This window comes from Sciurus carolinensis, chromosome 14 (genome assembly GCF_902686445.1).
Source record: "Sciurus carolinensis chromosome 14, mSciCar1.2, whole genome shotgun sequence".
NCBI lineage: Eukaryota > Metazoa > Chordata > Mammalia > Rodentia > Sciuridae > Sciurus > Sciurus carolinensis.
The window spans coordinates 6,782,745-6,801,757 of record NC_062226.1 but is presented as its reverse complement, the minus strand read 5'-3'; the positions used below and the strand labels follow the sequence as shown (position 1 = coordinate 6,801,757).

At 50.7% G+C, this 19,013-nt stretch overlaps 1 protein-coding gene across 3 annotated transcripts in view; it reads right to left on the bottom strand.

The window, feature by feature from the left end:
- Window positions 1–18,416, bottom strand: part of Zer1 (zyg-11 related cell cycle regulator) — a 29,141-nt gene extending 10,725 nt beyond the window's left edge. Inside the window, exons 1-8 of one of the 3 annotated variants that reach the window (XM_047525022.1) lie at window positions 18,028–18,416; window positions 7,515–7,763; window positions 5,924–6,074; window positions 5,262–5,698; window positions 4,807–4,983; window positions 3,887–4,001; window positions 3,590–3,736; window positions 3,098–3,265 (exon numbers count right to left, since the gene is read on the bottom strand). In XM_047525022.1, the coding sequence (XP_047380978.1) occupies window positions 3,098–3,265; window positions 3,590–3,736; window positions 3,887–4,001; window positions 4,807–4,983; window positions 5,262–5,698; window positions 5,924–6,074; window positions 7,515–7,672 (1,353 nt within the window). In that variant the 5' untranslated portion in view covers window positions 7,673–7,763; window positions 18,028–18,416. Of the gene's footprint in view, window positions 1–3,091; window positions 3,266–3,589; window positions 3,737–3,886; window positions 4,002–4,806; window positions 4,984–5,261; window positions 5,699–5,923; window positions 6,075–7,514; window positions 7,764–18,027 lie in introns of all 3 variants that reach the window. The other 2 variants (XM_047525020.1, XM_047525021.1) reach the window with 2 other exon arrangements.
- Window positions 18,417–19,013: the final 597 nt, after the last annotated feature.

Here is a 19,013-nt window from a genome sequence, read left to right as displayed (position 1 = left end):
CAGGGGCACTCAGCCACTGAGCCACATCCCCAGCCCTAATTTGTATTTTATTTAGAGATAGGGTCTTACTGAGTTGCTCAGTGCCTCATTAAGTTGCTGAGGCTAGCTTTGAACTCATGATCTTCCTGCCACAGCCTCCAAAGTCACTGGGATTACAGGTGTGCATCACCACACCCTGCTATTCTTGGCCCTTTTTATTTTTATTTTTTGATACAGAGTCTTGATAAATTGCTGAGGCTGGCCTTAAACATATAATCCTCCTGCCTTAGCCTCCTGAGTCACTGGACATGTACAGAGTGTGCCCAGCCCCAGTTTCCATTTCTAAGAATATTTCTAATTGCAGAATTCCTGGATTGAAAAATAGATGCGTTTACAATTTCCACAGGTTCTGCCAATTGTCCCACAAAAGGCTGTACAATTTCATCCCACGCCAGCAGAAAGTACAGGAGTGCTCCCCACTCCTTTGTCAATGTTGGGTACCGACATGCTCTTAGGATTACATATGATCTTATTTTAATTGCCATTTGTTTGATAAGGTTTTTTAATTCATCTGGCTTTTTTTTTTTCCATTAAAAAATATCTGGGCTAGGGTTGTGGCTCAGTGGTAGAGTGCTTGCCTAGCATGTCACATAAAAAAATGAATAAATTGAAAAAGTTTTTTAAAAAGTTTTTTAGAAAAAGATATCCCAGCTAGGTACAATGGCACACACTTGTAATCCCAGCAACTCAGGAGGCTGAGGCAGGAGGATTGCAAATTCAAGACCAGCCTTAGCAACTGAGCAAAGACCCTGTCCCAAAATGAAAAATAAAAAGGGCTAGGGATGTTGCTCAGTGTTAAATCGCCTGCATTCAATCCCCAGTATTAAAAGAGAGAGACAGAGAGAGAGAAAAGACATTGCTTTTTATCTGGTTATAAGTTCAATTTTTTTTTTTTTTTCCAGTGCTGGGGATTTGAACCCAGGGCCTTGTGCTTGCGAGGCAAGCTCTCTACCAACTGAGCTATATCCCCAACTCCCTAAATTCAATCTTAATGTAGAAAGAAAAATCACTCAGAAGGCTGGAGAAGTGGGTTCTCATACCTGCAGAGGTTGTGTCCCCATGCTGGCCCTTCTGGGGAACGATGTGGTAATAGGTGCCAAATGCTTAACACGTGTACACACATTGCCTATGCAATTCTACTCTAGAAATGTATTATGATAATCATAATTAAGTAATTAAGTAATTATTAAGTAATTAAGCATAGTTGACAAAGTATTGTTTGAAAGAGTAAGATTAAAAATACCTAAGACTGCATGACTGATGTGATCCTACAACATGTACAATCAGAAAAATGAGAAATTATTCCCCATTTAGGTATGATATATCAAGGTGCATAAATGCATTCCACTGTCATGTATAACTAATTAGGAAAAAAACAACAACCTAAATGTTCTGCCATGGGGACCTGACCCAATAACTGCCACTAGCACACTCGGCAGAGCCCTGACCTGCCTGCAAGCCTGTGGTGTGAGGCTCGGCTACCGCCTCAAGGCTCCTGTGGAGGTCACGGCTGAATGGTCTCTGTGGAAGAGGACAGTGAGCACCAGGTTGGGGTCAGCAATTATGAAACTGAGTAGTCAGAGCCAGCTACATCTGAGGCTGGGAGGAGATTGGGCATGATTGGACAATTCATTCTCATATTTGTTGGGGTTTTCTGTTTTCTGTTTTTTGCTTGTTTTGTTTTGTTTTTGGTAGGAGGTTAAACCCTAGGGTGTTGTATCACTGAGCTACATCCCCAGTTCTTTTCATTTTGACACAGGATTTCACTAAGTTGCCTAGGCCTCCCTCGAACCTGGGATCCTCCTGCCTCAGTCTTCTGAGTTGCTGGGATTACAGGTGTGAGCCCCTGTGTCTAGCAAAAATTTTAATTTTAATTTTTTTTAGCCTTGGGTATCTTACTTTTTAATCAGAAAAGAGACATTACTTTAAAAATTCATGTTGCAGGGCTGAGGCTGTGGCTCAGTGGTAGAGAGCTTGCCTAGCATGTGTGAGGCCCTGGGTTTGATCCTCAGCACCACATAAAAAGAAATAAAAATGAAGGTCCTTTAGCAACTAAAAAAATATTTTAAAAAAATTTTGTGTTGGATGTGGTGGCACAGGCCTGCAATCCCAGCAACTCAGGAAGCTGAGCTGGGCGCATCCCAAGTTCAAGGCAACTTAGCAAGACTATCTCAAGATGAAAAATGAAGAGGAGGGCTGGGACTGTGGCTCAGGGTGGGATGCCCAGCCTCAGTCCCCAGCAGCCCTCCCCAGTTTTTCTTTTTTGTGGGCTGGGCATGTGAAGTAGCTCAGTGGTAGAGCACTTGCCTGGTATGTGTAAGGCCTGGGGTTTGATTCCAAGTACCAGACAAAAAATTGTAAGGGTTGGGGATTTGGCTAGTTAGTGGTGGAGCATTTGCATAGTATCACAAGGCCCTGGATTCCATCTCTCACACACACACACACACACACACACACACGTGGTGTAAGAATGTTTGCTGACGTGAGGATGTTCACATTCACAAGACACCATTGAAGTACACATCCACATTTTACAAGCAGTACAAAGAATTTTGAAAATTACCCCATTTACTAAACACATATGCACAGACTAAAACACAGAGCAACGCCTATCCACTGGCAATGGTGGTTATCTCTGGATGGTGGGATTGGGGAGGTTTTTATTTTCTTTACATCTGTAATCATAATTGTTGTATGGTGAAATTTTTATTACTTTTACAAGAGAAGTAGCTACTAGAAGAAATGCATCCTAGCAGAGTGTGATGGGCAGAAGGGCTACAGAGACAGTGCGCCTGAGGCCCAGAGGCGGGAGGCACGGATCCCTGGGCTCCACGTGGCGCAGAGTGGCTGGGGGTGGGACAGCTGTGGGTCATGGACTACTGATGGGGCTGGGTTCTGGGAACCCGAGTCTGCGAGTGCTGCCCTGGGAAGGGGAGCTGGCCAGGAGGCCTGGAGAGCCAGGTGAACCCCTGAGGGAGCTGTGCCTGGGCCAGTGGGCAGGAGAGGGATGCCTGGGCCAGGACGTGTGGACTGTGGTGGGCAGGGGGCTCACCGTCACCTCCTGGTAGGATTCCATGCCATTCAGCACCACCTGGATGACCTGCCGGCGCAGCTTGACGCTCTGTTCTGAGCGATACTCGGAATTGGTCAGGTAGAAGAGAGCAGCGCTGCCTGTCACCTGAATGTTCTTGTCATATTTGTGGCACTTGAGGGCAGTGATGACCAGCTGTGTTAAGACAGGGTGGGGCCTGGGTTGGAAGAGCTGCGAGCTGAGCTGAGAGGCGAGGGCTCTCGGAGGGGCTTGGGAGCTCCTCTGGGGCAGGCAGGCTGGGAAGGGTCAGGAATTAGGGCAGGGCCTGAAAGAGGCCAGGTGGAAGAAGTCAGGCACTGTCGTCGCTGGGCTGGGGTTCCGAGGCCTGACTGGCCGTTCCCCGGGGATGCGTGGGGGTACAGAGTGACAAGGGCTCTGCGTACATGTCTCAGCCAAGTTTAGGCCTCCAGGTGGGATGGACGGGAGCAGAGGGAGCAGAGGGCCCGTGCTGGGGCTGACCTTCAGGGCCCGGAGAAGCTGGTTGCAGCGTTCAATTCGTGCAATGTCAAAAAGCAGATTGATGGCGCGTGAGGTGATCTCAGGCCGGTGCTCCGTGTAGGCCTCTATGGCATTCAGCACCTGCTCCTCATTTTTGTCACCACTTACCTGGGGAGGGGGTGTGCTTAGGCCAAGCCAGAAGAGGCCAGGGTGGGATCCCCATCCCAGCTTGCTTTCTGGCCCCAGACACTGCCGCCCGCCCAGGGCTTCCCTTCTCCCAGGGCGCCCACCCATGCACCCTCCACTCCTGCCTCTCACTTTGTAGGCGGGAATGTGTGTTAGGCGACACAGGGAGGTCTCAAAAAGCCCGAGGAACTGCAGTGGCCTCTTCAGAGCCCGGAAAGGCATGATGCTGCTCTTGGAAGGCTCGATGCTGGGAAAGAGCGTACTGGGATCAGTGGCTTAGGGTCTGACCTGGGCCTCTCCCCAAGAGTGGCTAGGCATCTACTTAATGTCCTCTTTTCTAGGCCCTCCAGACACTTCCTTTTTATTTTTAAGGTTTTCTCTTTCTTTCCCTTTTAAGGGTTGGGGACATAGACCCCATCTCTTAATGGAAAGGTGGCAAGGTTACACTGTAGCAGAACGTGTGGGACAGGAGTATTATTGCAGTCATCTTTAGAAAATACCATCTCACCCTAGTCACACCGTGCAGTCTTTAGGGTTCACCATCAATCGTAAAGGGACAAGCTCTTCAGGCAAACTCAGCTAGCTGGAACTGGCCAAAAGCCAAAGCCAATTACAGGTGGCTGGGTTTGAATAAGACCTCTCCACCAAGCCACCCAGGCACCAACGCCTCTCTAGAAACACCCGATGGGGACAGATACTGCAGCCTCCTCTCTTACCCACCTCTTATCACACTGTGCCCTCAGCCAGAACAGCTGCTAACTTCCCAGTCACTCATGCTCTTGGCCCCAGCCTCTGCACACACTGTCGCCTCTACTTGAATACTTTCCCTCTGGCAAACTCAGGAAACTGGTAAACCCATTCCTCTTCCTCTGTCCTTCCTCACCCTGAGGGTCATAGTCCTCCAGATGTCTGTCCCCACTGACTCACACAGATCAGAGAGGGCAGGGCCTGACTTGCTTCTTTATCTCCAGCATCCAGCACAGCCCTTGGCAGAAGGGCCCTTAGTGAGCACTTGGTGACTGCCTACCAGCAACCATGGAGTTGGGTCCTACCTGGTCTGCCCCGCTTCCTCATCCATCTTGGAGATGCTGCAGTTCTCCAGGATCATGTGACCAGAGATGTCCAGGGACATCAGGTTCCCAAGCTTTTGAACAAAGAGACTCAGCACCTTCCGGGTCAGCTTGAACTTGTAGTAGCTGGAGAGGCGGTCTCGGGAGATGTCCAGGTGTCTGGAGATTGGGTGGGGGCCTACGTCAGGACCCCTACTCCTTCAGTCCACAGCAGGGGAGGGCCTATGCTTGCCACAACTGCTCCAGGGCATTCTGGGAAAAATTCTGCTGGGACCCAGGTGCCCTAAAGAGTCATCCACCTGAAACACTGGGTTGGGTTTGCTGGACTGTCTCTTCCAACTCTACCCTGCATTTGGCCAGGGGCCCCTGCTCCCTCCAGGACTGACAACACCCTCCTCCCCTCCACCCTGCCCCAGGGAATCAGGTCAGCTGCTCACCGCAGCTTGTGCAGCTGGACGATGACACGGATGTGGTCGTCTGAAAGGTCCATGTTGTAGAGCACAAGGGACACCAGGCTGTCCTTCCACTGGGTTAGGAAGGCGGCGTCACTCGTCTGAATGCCTGAGAGGTCCAAGGCGGCCAGAGAGTTGAGCGGCCGCAGCAGCGACTCCACAGGGACCCCATCGATCATGCGGCCCAGGTTGAGGAAGCGCAGGCGGCTAAAGCCCTCGAAGGTGAAGTCCTTAACCAGCACCTGGCAGGTGGGGTTGACGAGGCACTCGTCTTCACAGCCCCCGGGGTTCTCCTCCTCGTAGAAAATGTTTGCACAGCCGAAGAGGCTCAAGGACACTAGGGTGTGGCTAAAGCTCCGCAGCGTCTGCAGGCTCTTGGCGGACAGCTTCTCACAATTGGTCAGGTACAGCTCAACCAGGTCCTGGGGCCAGGCACAGCTTCGTCAACACTATCACCCACCCAGTCCGGGGCCTTGCCCTGACCTACAGGGAAGGGCTTACACAGTGGGAAGGGCACTGGGCAGCATTTGGGATGGGTACACGGGAGGCACAGACCTGCCCCTACCCGCTGTCTGACCCTCCCAGCCAGCCTCCCTGCCCCCGCCCCACCACCGCTGTGACCAGTGCCCTGGTGAGGACAGTCCTACCTGTTTGCGAATGGCCTCCAGGTCCTGGTCCTGCACCAGGTCCTCACGGAGGTGGATCCGGGTGAGGCGGGTACTGCGAGGGTCAGAGAAGAGACTGAAGAAGCTCTCATGTGGCTCGAAGGTGCAGGCGGTGTTGACCAGCTCCACATACCTGGGAAGAAGAAAACCTGGCTCCAGGAAGGGCCCAGGACCCAGGGTCCCCTTCGGAACACAAGCCCTTTACCCATGAAGACTGGTAGAATCACCGCAGCAGCAGCCTCCTCCTCCGCCTCCTCCTCCTCCTGTACCTGGGGCTCCATCCTGACCACACTACAGGTGAGATTTAAGATGCCCCAGAAACCAGAGGTCTAATGGTAGCTTTCAGGGTAACCTGGTGATGGAGGGGCCTCAGTCAACATAAAATCCCAAGTTCCCCCGAGAAGTCTCAGCAATCTCCTACCAAACAGATACCTATGCCTCCTCCCCAAGCACGCTCCTCCCACAGCAGGGCTGCACGCGGCCTCAGTCACCGCCTTCACGCCGGCTTCCCAGCCCTCAGTCCTTCCCAGGACCTTTCAAGCAGGTGGATTAAACCAAGTGGTTTGGAGTTCCCAATTGGGCACAGGCCAAACCCTCAATAAGATCCTATGGAGACATCGCCCATGCCAGAATCCTGGGCTGCTGGAGGGGTCTGGAGCCCTCTGAATCTAAATTCTGGCTTGCTGGCTCCCTACCAGGGCAAGTTCATATAAGTAACTGAACTTCCCTGGACCTCAGTTTCTTTATCCATAAAATGAAAATAACTCTGGTTGGCAAAGTGACCAACCATACCTGACCCATATTTAGCCCTCAGGATGTCGTTATGTGTCCAGCTCTGTCCTCAGTAACCACACAGTTCCAATTTTGCTGTACAACTCTGGTCTATTTCCCTTCAGGAAATTCCCTTCAGCGCAACCAGGCTTCCTGGTTGAGCTGTAGCTGCCTCTAGGAACACAGAACAATGGGACGTCCCTTCAGGGGCTGCGTGAAGATTTTCTGGCCCTGCACAGTAGCACATGCCTGTGATCCCAGCAGCTGGGGAGGCTGAGGCAAGATGGCAAGTTCAAAGTCAGCCTCAGCAATTTAGCAAGGCCCCAAGCAATTTAGTGAGACCCTATCTCAAAATTTAAAAAAATAAATAGGACAGGGGGTGTTGCTCACCCTTGGGTTCCATCCCTGGTACAAAAAAAAAAAAAAAATTCTGGATGGTTTGACCCCTGGCCATGAATCCATTATTCTATCACGGACCCATAAACCCATGTGTCTGTGTTCACTTAATTCACAGATGAGGACACACGTGAGCATACACACACATGGGACAGCACATAACTCCTTCATTTCCATGCAGGTTTTTACACTACCTCATCCCTGAATGCACACAGGCAGCTGCATACTCCATGTGTACCCACACCCATTTCTCCATGCACTCTTGGACACACATACCAACGTGCACACATAAATACTTTTACAGTTATGGATACATCACCATTCTCCTGTACCCACATGGTCCTAATACCTCTGCACAAACTCATGTTAAGACCCCCACCCCATCCCATCCCAGAAACTTGCTCACTCATTGACTAGCCGGTCACAGATCTCGCTGGGCAAGAAGATGTCTGGATGTAGCCGCAGGGTCTCCTTATCCAGTAGGTAGCCCAGGGTGCCATCCAGGTTGCGTAGGCAGAAGTCAGTACAGAGGGTCATCAGGGACTCGGGCGTATCAGACGCCATGTTGGGAGCAGGCAGGTGGCCACTCCAGGACAAGGGCCCCAAGGGCAACAGTGACTCCCCAGTACTCAAAGGATCATTGGCAGAGCTACACCTGGGGAATGGGAAAGAAGTCAAGTGAACCATAGATAAGGGTCAGAAGCATCAGCTGCCCTATGTCCATTCTCTGAGTAGGGAAATAGGCCCCAGGCATCATATTCAAATTAACAGCTTAGCATGGCTGAGGCCAGGACTCTTGAATCCCTCTTACCCACCTCTGCTGTGCCACAATCTATGCACGATTTGACCTTCAAAGAACAGGGGGCCTTGTCCAGTGTTTCTTTGACTTTACAATGCCTGTGGGTGGACATGCGTGTTGGGGACCACTGTTTGGGTGGGGATAGCAGGGACTTTCACCATCTGCTTCTCAAGACCTTAAGAGTTACAGTAAGGTGTCCTGATAGTGTGGTCCTTCCTGATCTGTGTCGAGTTCTCCCTGGGGAGCACAGTGTCAAGGTTTCACAGATGCAATATCACAAATCTCATGGTGTGTGACTAAAAATGGAGGCGCCTCCCAAGAGAAATAAAAAAATATGTCCACATAGAAACTTGTACATGAATGTTCATAGAAGCATTATTTTTAGTAATCAAATGGTGGAAACAACTCAAATGCCCTTCAACTGAAGAAGGGATAAACAAAACACGGTTCACCCACAAAAGGTGGAATATTACTGAGCCATAAAAAATTGCATTTATTCATTCACAAAAAAGTACTGATACAGCATTGGAACTTGGAAGTGTTATGCTAAAATCAGGTGTGGTGGTGCACACCTGTAATCCCAGCTGCTTGGGAGGCTGAGGCAGGAAGATCGCAAGTTCAAGGCCAGCCTGGGCAACTTAGCAAGACCTTGTCTCAAAATAAGAAGGGCTGGGGGTGAGTGGCTCAGTGGTAAAGTGCTTGCCCAGCACATGTGAGGCCCTGAGTTTGAGCCTCAGCGCCACATAAAAAGATAAACAAATAAAATAGATTAAAAAAAAAAAAAAGAAGAAGAAGAAGAAGAAGAAGGGCTGGGGCTGTAGCTCAGTGGTAGAGCACCCCTGAGTTCAATCTCCGGTACCAGAAGAAAAAACACCACCACCGGCTGGCAATACCAAGCAGGGGTAAAGACATGCAATGTCAGGAAGTCCCACGGCCAGTGGGAGCGCAAATCAGCTTGAACATGGATTACAGTGGAAACACTGTTTAACACTTTACTGAAGCCGAACGTACACATGTTCAAGGTTCAGCAATTCTGCTCCCAGATATATAACCAAAGAAATGAACGCTTATATACGAATGTTCACAGCAGCGCTACATGTAATGGCCCTAAAGAGAAAAGGACGGGGGGCGGGGGGTGTGCTTGCCTAGCATGTGTGAGGCACTGGGTTCGATCCACAGCACCACATATAAATAAATAAATAAAATAAAGGTACTGTGTCCATCTACAACTAAAAAAAATCTTAAAAAAAAAGAAAGAAAGAAAAGGGCTTGGATGTCCACTGAGGTTGGAATGGATAATATATTCTGTATTCACCTGATGAATAGATCAAACTAATTAATAGCTTGGATGAACCTCACAAGGTACAGGAAAGCAGCTGGATACAAGAGTGTACATTGTATCAATCCATTTAGGTATCACTCCTTTAAGTTCAAAAAGTGCAATCTGATCTGTGGTGGGATAAACCAGGACTCTGGTTCCTTAGAGGGGAGGGGTGCCGCGAAGGGGGTTTCTTTTTCTTTTCTTTTTTGCTTTAGTTTTGGTAATGGGGACTGAGCCTAGGAGTATTTCACACTGAGCCACATCCCCAGTCCTTTATTTTTAATTTCAAGATAGGGCCTTACTAAGTTTCTGAGGCTGGTCTTAAACTTGCGATACTCTGGAAGAGGGTTTCTTGGTGCTGATGAGTTTGTAGCCTTTTATTTGAGTGCTGGATACAGGCACATTAACTTCAAATATTCATGAGGCTGTATATCATGCTGTGTGTACTTTTTCAAATGTACATTATGATTCAATACAAAGGTAAGAAAATGGCCTGGACACCAAAGAGGTACACATTTAAAAGGGTAGGAGGCCTGGTGCACACCTGTATCTCAGCACTTTGGGAGGCTGAAGTAGGAGAATTACAAGTTTGAGGCCATCCTCAGCAACTTAGTGAGGCCCTGTCTCAAAATAAAAAATAAAAAGGGGGGCTGGGGAGATAGCTCAGTCGGTAGAGTGCTTGCCTTAAAAGCACAAGGCCCTGGGTTCGATCCCCAGCACCACAAAAAAATAAATAAATAAATAAATAAATAAAAAGGGCTGGGGATGGAGCTCAGTGGTAAAGTACCTCTGGTTTCAATCCGCAGTACAAAAAAAAAAAAAAAGGAGAGGAGTCAGTCCAGTGATAATCCAGCTAATAGTGTACTGATCACCACTACAGAGAATGAAGCCTGAACCTTCATATTTAAATTGGTTGAACAAGAACAATTTCTAGCCAGGCACAATGGTACATGCCTGTAGTCCCAGCTACTCAGGAGGCTGAGGTGGGAGGATTACTTGAGCCTAGGAGTTCAAGGTCAGCCTTGGCAACATAGTGAGAGATCCTATCTCCCATCCCCACCCACAAAGAAAAGAAGGAGAGAAAAGAAATTTCTAGAACCTAGGACAGTCAGGAATTAAACCTAACCAACACTCTCCTACAAGGGTCTATATCAGAGAGGAAGAGATAAACAAAACTAATCTATGATATTAGAAGTCAGGGTAGTGCCTACCTTTCAGGCAAGCAGAAATTAGATGACAGAATAGCTTATGGGACAAGTGTGTTCACTTATGGAAATTCATCAAACTCTGCACTCACATTTTGTGTGCCTTTTATTATGCATACTACATGGTTGGCTGTCTGTATCCAGAGGTTCCACTTCTACAGATTCAATCAAATGTGAATCAAAGATATATTTTTTAAATTGTCTGTACTGTACTGAACCTGTACAGACTTTATTCATGTCATTATTCCCCACATAATACAACTACCTACAACATTTACATTGAATCATGTACTGTAAGGGATCTAGAGATGTTCTAGAGTACAAGTGAGGGGGTATGTAGGCTCTCCACAAATATTATGCTATTTTATATAAGGGACTTGGGCATCTTGAATTTTCATATCCAAGAGGGGTCCTGGAAACAATCCCCCATGAACACTGAGAGATGACTATTTAAAACAAGTTTTTAGGGTTTTAGGGGTATAGTGAATGGAGACCTGAGTTTGATCTTCATTACCCCCCAAAAAAGTTTTTAAAAAAGTGCAGGCTCGGGCTGGGGAGATAGCTCAGTCAGTAGAGTGCTTGTCTTACAAGCACAAGTCCCTGAGTTCGATCCCCAGCACAAGTGCAGACTCTGTGATCAGACGGATCTAAGTTTTGACTTCAAAATTCACTGGTAACTTATTTAGCCTCTCTGGACCTGTTTCCTCAGGGCTGGTAAAGCAAATGAGAATCCTGGGGACATGCTTAGTCCTGGGCTTGACGCAAACAGGACACAACCAATGCTGGTTATGATCCCCGTCACAGATGGGGAAACTCAAGCTCAGAGACAGAAGCCACTGTGCAAACTAAGGCTGCAATGCATTGTGGGCTCCACAGCCAGCAGCTCTGAGCTCAAGCACAGCACCACAACTCATCAGTGACCAAGATGGACAAGGGCTGAAGTCAGGTGGACCTAGCTTCAAGTCTCAGTCCCGTCATGTAAGAGCAGCTGAACCTGGGCAAGGATCTTCCCCTCCCTGTGCCTCAGGATCTTTTTCTCTAAAATAGGGACACAGTCCCCTATCCACTGTGTGAAGATTACACGGAATAATACAGAACGGGCTTAGCATGGTAGATGCAGGTGGTAATTCCTCAATAAAAGACAGTCATTTTTATCATGATCTTCATTGCCTTCTCTTACGCCATCTGCCTGCCCCGCACAGAGCAGGGTCTGTGCCAGGGCAGCTCCAGACCTGGGTTGCCAGGTCTAGACCTCCCACAAGGCCCACTGTGTCAGCTGTCCCACCAACTATGTGACACCCTCAAGGGAAGGTGCCAGAAGTGGGATGCCTGGCATGGCTTTCCTCTGCCTTCATTTGCTTTTGGATTGTCAGGAGCCCACAGCGTCTCCCGGAACCAGAAGGTACAGCTCAGGGAAGCCCCACCCTGCTGGGAACTAGCAGGTCCAACTCTTCCAGCAGTCACCGAGGCCTCTGGAATAAGAACCAGCTCTCTGGCCTGCTCAGTCCCCTCTGACCCCCTACTCCAGCCAGTCTGGCCGCCTTCACTAGACTGACAAGAGGCTCTAGGCCCAGGTCACCTTCAAACATTTGCTCAGTCTATTTTCTTTCAACAGGGGCCATCCAAATTCAACTAATTATTCCACTTTCTACTCTAAATATTGTCTCTCTCTACCTTCCACCCAAATACATATTCAAGTCCTCCCTCCAGAAAGCATCTCCTGACCACAGCAGCCCACATGACCTCTAAACTCTCTTCTTACTTAGCTGATCCTATGACCCAGTGTCAACTTAGTGAAGCCACTAAATACTAACTTAGCGAAGCCATCCCTGACCTGGCAGGGTGCTCCTGCTGTATGTCCTCCATGGACCCTACCCTGATGCCAGTTTAATCTTCTAGCATTCATGACAGACAGAAGCTCATCAGGGGAGGAACTAAGCAGCTGTGTTTGGCGTCATGTTCCTGGGCCTGTGTACCCAGCAACTATCTGCTGAGTGCTATGGATCCAACAGTAAGCAAACCAGACCAGGTCCTTGCCCCCATGGAACATTCTGGCTCTGGAGGGGGACAGACATCCACCGAGGCAGTACATGAATACACCTCACATAACCAGGACCAGTGTTCTGAAGGACAGAGAGGTCCCGGAGGCTCTGGGGCCTGATGAAGCTCCCTTGGAAGTGACATCTCAGCTGAGATCTCAGAAGATGAGCCCCAGTTTACTCTGGTAGTGGGGGAAAAAGGGAAAGGCATTTCAGGAAGAAGGAGCAGATGCGCACAGACTGGAAGCAGGGGTTGGAGAATGGATGCCACCGGCCCAGGCCCAGGACTGCTGGCTACATGAACAAGGGTGGCCCACTGCGGAGCCTGATCCATAGGACAGTGTCAACGAGTGTCTGACAGCAGTGATGAAGGCCTCACAGGCTGGGCAAGGGCCCACTGTGCCCAGGACCCTGGCTGGCCACCCGGTAGCTAGAGCTGGAGACTTGTGACTGGATGGGGAAGCGCTGCCAGAGGTTTTCCTTTTCTGCAGGTCTGAGTTCAGGTGCCCTGCCCCCACTGGAGGAAACATCACCGTGTCCATTGTCCAGGTCACCAGAAGCCCCCAAGAACAACTCAGGCAGAAGGTGCCATCTGCTAACCTCCCTTTGGCAGTGCCAACCCTGCTGCCTTGGGCTACGGTGAGCTGGAGGAGGAAGGAGCCGTCCTCATCTTGGCACGGAGGCTGGCAGGCCTGAGGGCTGGAACACCCTGCCACTTGTTCCTCATCTAGCTGCAGGCCTGGCACCTGTGAGCGGCCGCTGTCTCTTCCCACTCCCTCTCTGGGGCCTTACGGATCCTCATTCTCATGGCAGGCACCGGCCATGTGGAATTCTGGGAACCCTGTACCTTTGTCAGTCCCTTCTCTTGCAGGTTTTCTAAAACTGGATCCATCACAAGTTTAGGACTTAGGACATTCTGGGGGGGAAAGGGACAGTGGGAGAGAAGAGAGAAAAATAACAGCAACAGCGACAGTGGTGGCAGCAGCGATAGCAGCTGCCACCTTGCCGCCTCCATGTTGGGCCCTCCAGAGTGGTACTAAGCTCTTTGTAGGCTTTACTTTGTGTCGTCTCTTATTTAACCAACACAACAACAGGTCCCAGTACCCCGTACTTGGACAGAATTCATCATTTGCATAATAATTTGTCTAAGACTCCTCCCCCAGCCCCTGGCTCCTGAGATGGGGACTGTCTCTTTGCGCCCACGCACATCCTCTGCATCCTCCCTGCTGCCTTGCGCCTGGCATCTAGCAGAGCACAGGTTTGCTGCGTGGGAATTACCTCACTACAGCTCTACGAGGTCGGGACTGCCAGCCCATTTGCTGGTGAATTCGCCGAGGTGCACACATTAATGCAGAGTTGGCCTGAGATCGTGCAACAGGGTGGGATGCGAACCTAAGCCAGACCCGAGATTCTCACCAGCCACTGGCTCTTTGGTCCACCTATCCAACCAACCAAGGGAGGGGAAAGACAAGTGAGGACCAGAGGAGGGGGCGAGGGACCCCACCAGCATCCTGATTCTCAGGGGACAGAGAAGCTGAGGAAGGCAGAAACTCTGAGCCTTGGAGCAATGCCCACCCTGTGAAATATTAACCCGTGAGCTGGTGGGGGGACCCAGACAAATGCCCTATTTACAGAGGCTGGAGGCTTGCCAGGAGGGAGCAAATCATGGGCCAGAGACTGGGGGTGGAAGGCTGCTGGGAGGGGAGTTGGGGCGAATGCCAGGGATCTCCAGGGGCAGGGATGCAGTAAGGATCAGAGATCGCCCGGCCTGAAAGGTCTCCAGGGACTGAATTTGTAGGGCAGGTTACTGTAGGAAGATGCAGAAATGGAAGGAGGGAGGAGTGAGCATCCCCACCGGGTGGCTGCTGATGCCTCCTCTTTTGAAAACTAAACAATTAACAAATACTGTGAAAAGAGAACTAGGCTTGGGGATGCTAGGCTAGGCAAGGAATCGGACTGCCTGGACTCTCGTTTTGCAATCAAACTCATTAATGATCATACTCACGCTGAGTTCAAAGTACATGCCAAGAACTCTGCTCACCATTTGATGAGTTACCCTCTTTATTCTCTCAATCCCCACACGAGGCAGGAGTTGCAGTTTACAACTTACAGGTGCAGTGGCTGAGGCTGAGTGGCCACGTAGGCTGCCACAGACTATGCATGTGCACTGCATTCATCAGTACAAGACTCAACGTCTTCAAGCTTTCCAGGGATGTTTGCACCAACGCCACAGACAGTCTCGAAGGGGCACGTTATCAGTTTGTTTTCCAGATGAAGATACTGTGTTCAAAGATATGTGCTGACTTGCACAAGGTCCCCGGCAAACCAGGCTGGTTACCACACGCTACAGGCACAGGCTGTTTCTCCCAGCCTTGGCTTCCCTTCTGAGTACAACCCTATACTGCATCCTCACAACTCTGCACTCGAGCACTGAGCACAGATGATCCTGCACTGCTGGCAAGGATTCCAAGGGCATGTGTAATTTTTTTCTAGAGGACTATAAGTTTTCTGAAGGCAGGGACCCCACAGAATCCACAGGGCCTCTATCATACATGGGGTGGGTGACCAGCTACTTGCAGGTGAAGAAGCCTGAGCTCTGTGAGGTCCCCCAGCTAGTGTGTTCCACACTCAATATTGATCACAGTTCTTACCTGTGAATGTGTTGTGAACTGCACCTGTCTCATGGGGTTGCTGCAGAGATGCCCTGAAATACTGGCAGGAAGATGGTAACGAATAATTATGATGAGTGAGGTTCCTGAGCACACTCTTGGAGAGACCCTTCTGCTCACATCTGAAGCTGGAAAACCAGTCTTATTGATTGAATCAGATAGATGATTGGGTTCCCAAATAGATGACCCAACAAGAGTCTCTGAACTCACATTTCAGGAGTTGAGAACAGTGGAGGTGCTGAAGCCAAGCAAAAAACCTAGGTGCTAAGAGCATCCCTCTGCCTAGTGGGCTCCCAGAACGTGTCTGCAGAATCCTAGTGACACTAATGACAAGGCCTGATCTATTTAGGAGGACTGCAAGTTCAAGGCCAGCCTGGGCAACTTACTGAGACCCTGTCTCAAAATAAAATCTAAAAAAGGACTAGGGATGTATCTCAGTGGTAGAGCACTTGCCTAGCTTGTGTGAAACCCTGGGTTCACTCCTCAGTACCACACGTGTGTGTGCGCGTGCACACACACACAAAGAAAAGAAAGAATGGCTCTTCACCTTTGCAGGGAGCTTCTGAGGGCACCTAATTCTTTTCTAACCCATGTCTCACTTCATCCTCCCAGTAACCCTCAGAGTTAGCAGGAGTAGGAGGACATTATTCTCAGTGTATAGATAGGAAAACTGAGGCCCAAAGAGGGGATGCTGGCCATAGAGCTACAGTTTGAACCCAGATCCCCAGGTCACTAGTCTGGGCTTTAGTCACAACAGCCTGCTCTAAGATGCAGGCTCATAGCTTCTAAGCATTCTAACCTCTCCATTTCAATTTCTTCCTGTCTTCCTTTCATGGTGCTAGGGACGGAAACCAGGGCTTCACACATAGTAGGCAAGTCCTCCACCACTGAGCTACATTTCCACCAACTTGACCTTTTAGATACTCTGACCCAGCTGCTGTGCTCAGTTCATGGCCCAGACCTGATGCTGCAGCTAGGCTTGCGGGGGAGGAGGGAGAGCCAGCGTGGTTCTGGAAGCTGCAAAGCCTCTGCCTCTGCTACACGCTTCCAGGATCAGCTGCCTCCACCTGTAGGCCGGCCACGTGTCCCCAACCTCATATTTAGGCCCAGAGCACACTGCCCTTCCCAACCTGTCTCCAGATGGCATTCATTGTGACAACATCATTTTGCTTATTTTGGGGGCAGAAGGGATTTTTTGGCCTCTACTTCACCTCCCCCCACTACCAAAAAGTCAGGACCAAGCTACCAGCTTGGATATACAACCACTGTCACCACTAAGAGGTGTCAGGAAGTTTTTCCTGTGTCTCCCCAATATGCCCCCAAATCCTACTAGTTTAGGGGGGCAGACAAAGTTGGTGATATTACCAACTGGTGTTAAAAAGAAAGGCTCTGAGGCAGACCATTCCTCCTCCTCATCTACTGCTACATATTGGGTACAGCTATGTGCCAAATCCTCCAGCAAAGCTTTCATTTAACTCAACAGCCCTATTTTACAGATGAGAAGACGGAGGCAGAAAGCGGTCTCTTGCCCACATGCTCTCAACTAACAGCATGACTTGACTATGGTGCTCTATGTGTGTTTCCTGGTATGTATTTCATCAATGGACATTACAAAGATGGGACAAGGGCACTTACAACACAAGGCCAGAACACAGTGGTCATTTGTCATCTAAAACAAATCTGGCACTTTCTCCAACCACCAGCAACACTTCAACAAGCACAGTTCTGAAAGGGAACCCCATGAGATACCCTGTGACCCTGCACCACACAGACAGCTCTGGCATGCTCCCTCCATTATCTGGTTCCAACTTTTCTCTGATTTCCTTGCCAACCACTCTCTCCTTCACTCTGCTCCAGCTCTCTGTTTTCTTACTGTTTCTTAAAATTACTAAGCACATGACCTCAGGACCTTTGCACCTGCTGCTAAATGCCCTGCCACCAGAGAGGTGCATGGCTCACTCTCTCACTCATCTTTGCTCAAATATCACCTCATTAGTGACCTTCCCTGACCACCTTTTATAAAGAGGTGACCCCAGTCTCTGGTTCTCATGGTCCTTCCTCCTTTATTTTTCTCCAGGACACCTAACACCATCCTACATTTTGTATATTTGTTATTTGCTAAATAAGCAAGTAAACCAAAGGAGAGAGATCCCTCACCCCTGACAACTGACTCCTCCTCTAAGCATAGCCTCCTGTGATCCTTTTCAAATCTATCGCTCATGCTCACTTTAACGAGTTTGAACCCTAAAGAGAAACATTCTGTGGGAAAGAGCATACAGGAGGTTTTTCCCCAGGCGTCAGACATCCTCCTCCTCCTTAAAAGCCCACTTCATTATTAGGCACAGGCAAAGAAGAGAAATCTTGGATTCAGGAGGTCAAAGAGCAGCCAAATCAAGTTCCACCTATAGAATGATAGTGGCCAGCACGGTCAATTTCACTTTCAACTCACCTACCGAGATCTCCTGGCCTTCAGGTTGAACCTCATCCATCCCTTTCCCACCCTTTTGGATTTCCCTGAACCTTGTCATCCCTTTGGGGAGCTGATTCAGAATCCAAGCCGTCCCTGAGCTTTTAAGCACTGCTCTGGGGGAAACGTAAGCTCATCCAACAGGTAGGAGGGGCAGTGGCTGGCCTTCTCAGCCCTACATCCATCCCCCATCTTGTAGGGGCGAACGACAGAGCGTCATTTTCTCTCTGGAGGAAGGGAGTTCAGTTTTAAAGGCACGTTCCTCAGATCTGGCAGCGGGGGTGGAGAATGGAGCCCTCCCACCAAGGGCCAAGAGAGACCTCTGCAAGGGGTTGCAGGGGCAATGGTTAGGCCCCGGAAGGCAGGAGGGGCTGGATGAGGACGCAGGTACATCCCTTGACCCGGGGTCCAAGACCTACCCTGGGATGGGGCTGCCCTCAGCGCTGGGAAGCAGACAGGATGCTTCGTAGGCGAGAAGGAGCGGAGGATGGGGCCCGGGAGAATCCGGGGCCAGAGCGCTTCAGGAGGCTGGGGATCTCGTCGGTCTAGGGCCGGGGTCCGGGGTGCCCGGGGGTCGGCGGGGCGGAGCCTGGGATGCTGAGGGCTGGAGCCCAGGGCCGGAGCGGGTCACGACGGGGACCCCCTGGCCGTTACCTTGCCCTGAGGGCTGCCGGCAGGGCCGAGGGCCGCCAGGTGCTGCCTCCCGGGCCCGGCCCCTCCCCCGATCCGGCTTCCACGACTCGGAGCGGCCAGCCGCCGCCGCCGCCGCCTCCGCTGTCAACAAACCCCGGGCGCGTCACTTCCGGGGCCGCCCCTTAGCAACAGAGAAGGGGTTCCCCCGGCGGGTCCCGCGGCGAACGCGGGCGGCGGCGGCGGAAGGTTCCGGGGCTCCGCGGCGGCTCCTCCCGGGACGCGGCCCTGGCTCACAGGGGAGGAGGGAGCCGTGCGTTGCCGGCGCGGCCCGGAGCTCGTGTGCCCCAGGGCTCGCCCTGGCCTGCGAGGGGCTGGCCTGCGAGGGGCCGGTTTGCGTGAGCCCGGGGCCCAGGCACCGTTTAGGGCAGGACCGACTCCACCTTCCACCGTCAACACTGACTCAGCGCCCGCCCCTCCACGCGGCCGCCGTGGACCGACTCCGGGTTCTAGAGGTAGCTGACGCCGCACCTCGGTTCAGCGTTCGGGCCGCGGGCCACCGAGCTTTCAGGTGGAAATGGCGAGCCGCCGCATTTCCTTCAGCCCCTAGGCTGGTCGCCGAGTCCTAAGGTTCTCTCCTCCCTCCACCCTGCCCCTGCCCACCATCCTTTCTTTCCTGGATTTCTGCAGCAGCCTCCTCACAGAAGCCCCTCCTGCCTTCACAGCCCCACAGTCCCAGAGTGCTTTTTCCAAAACAAATCGAGATGAAAAGGAC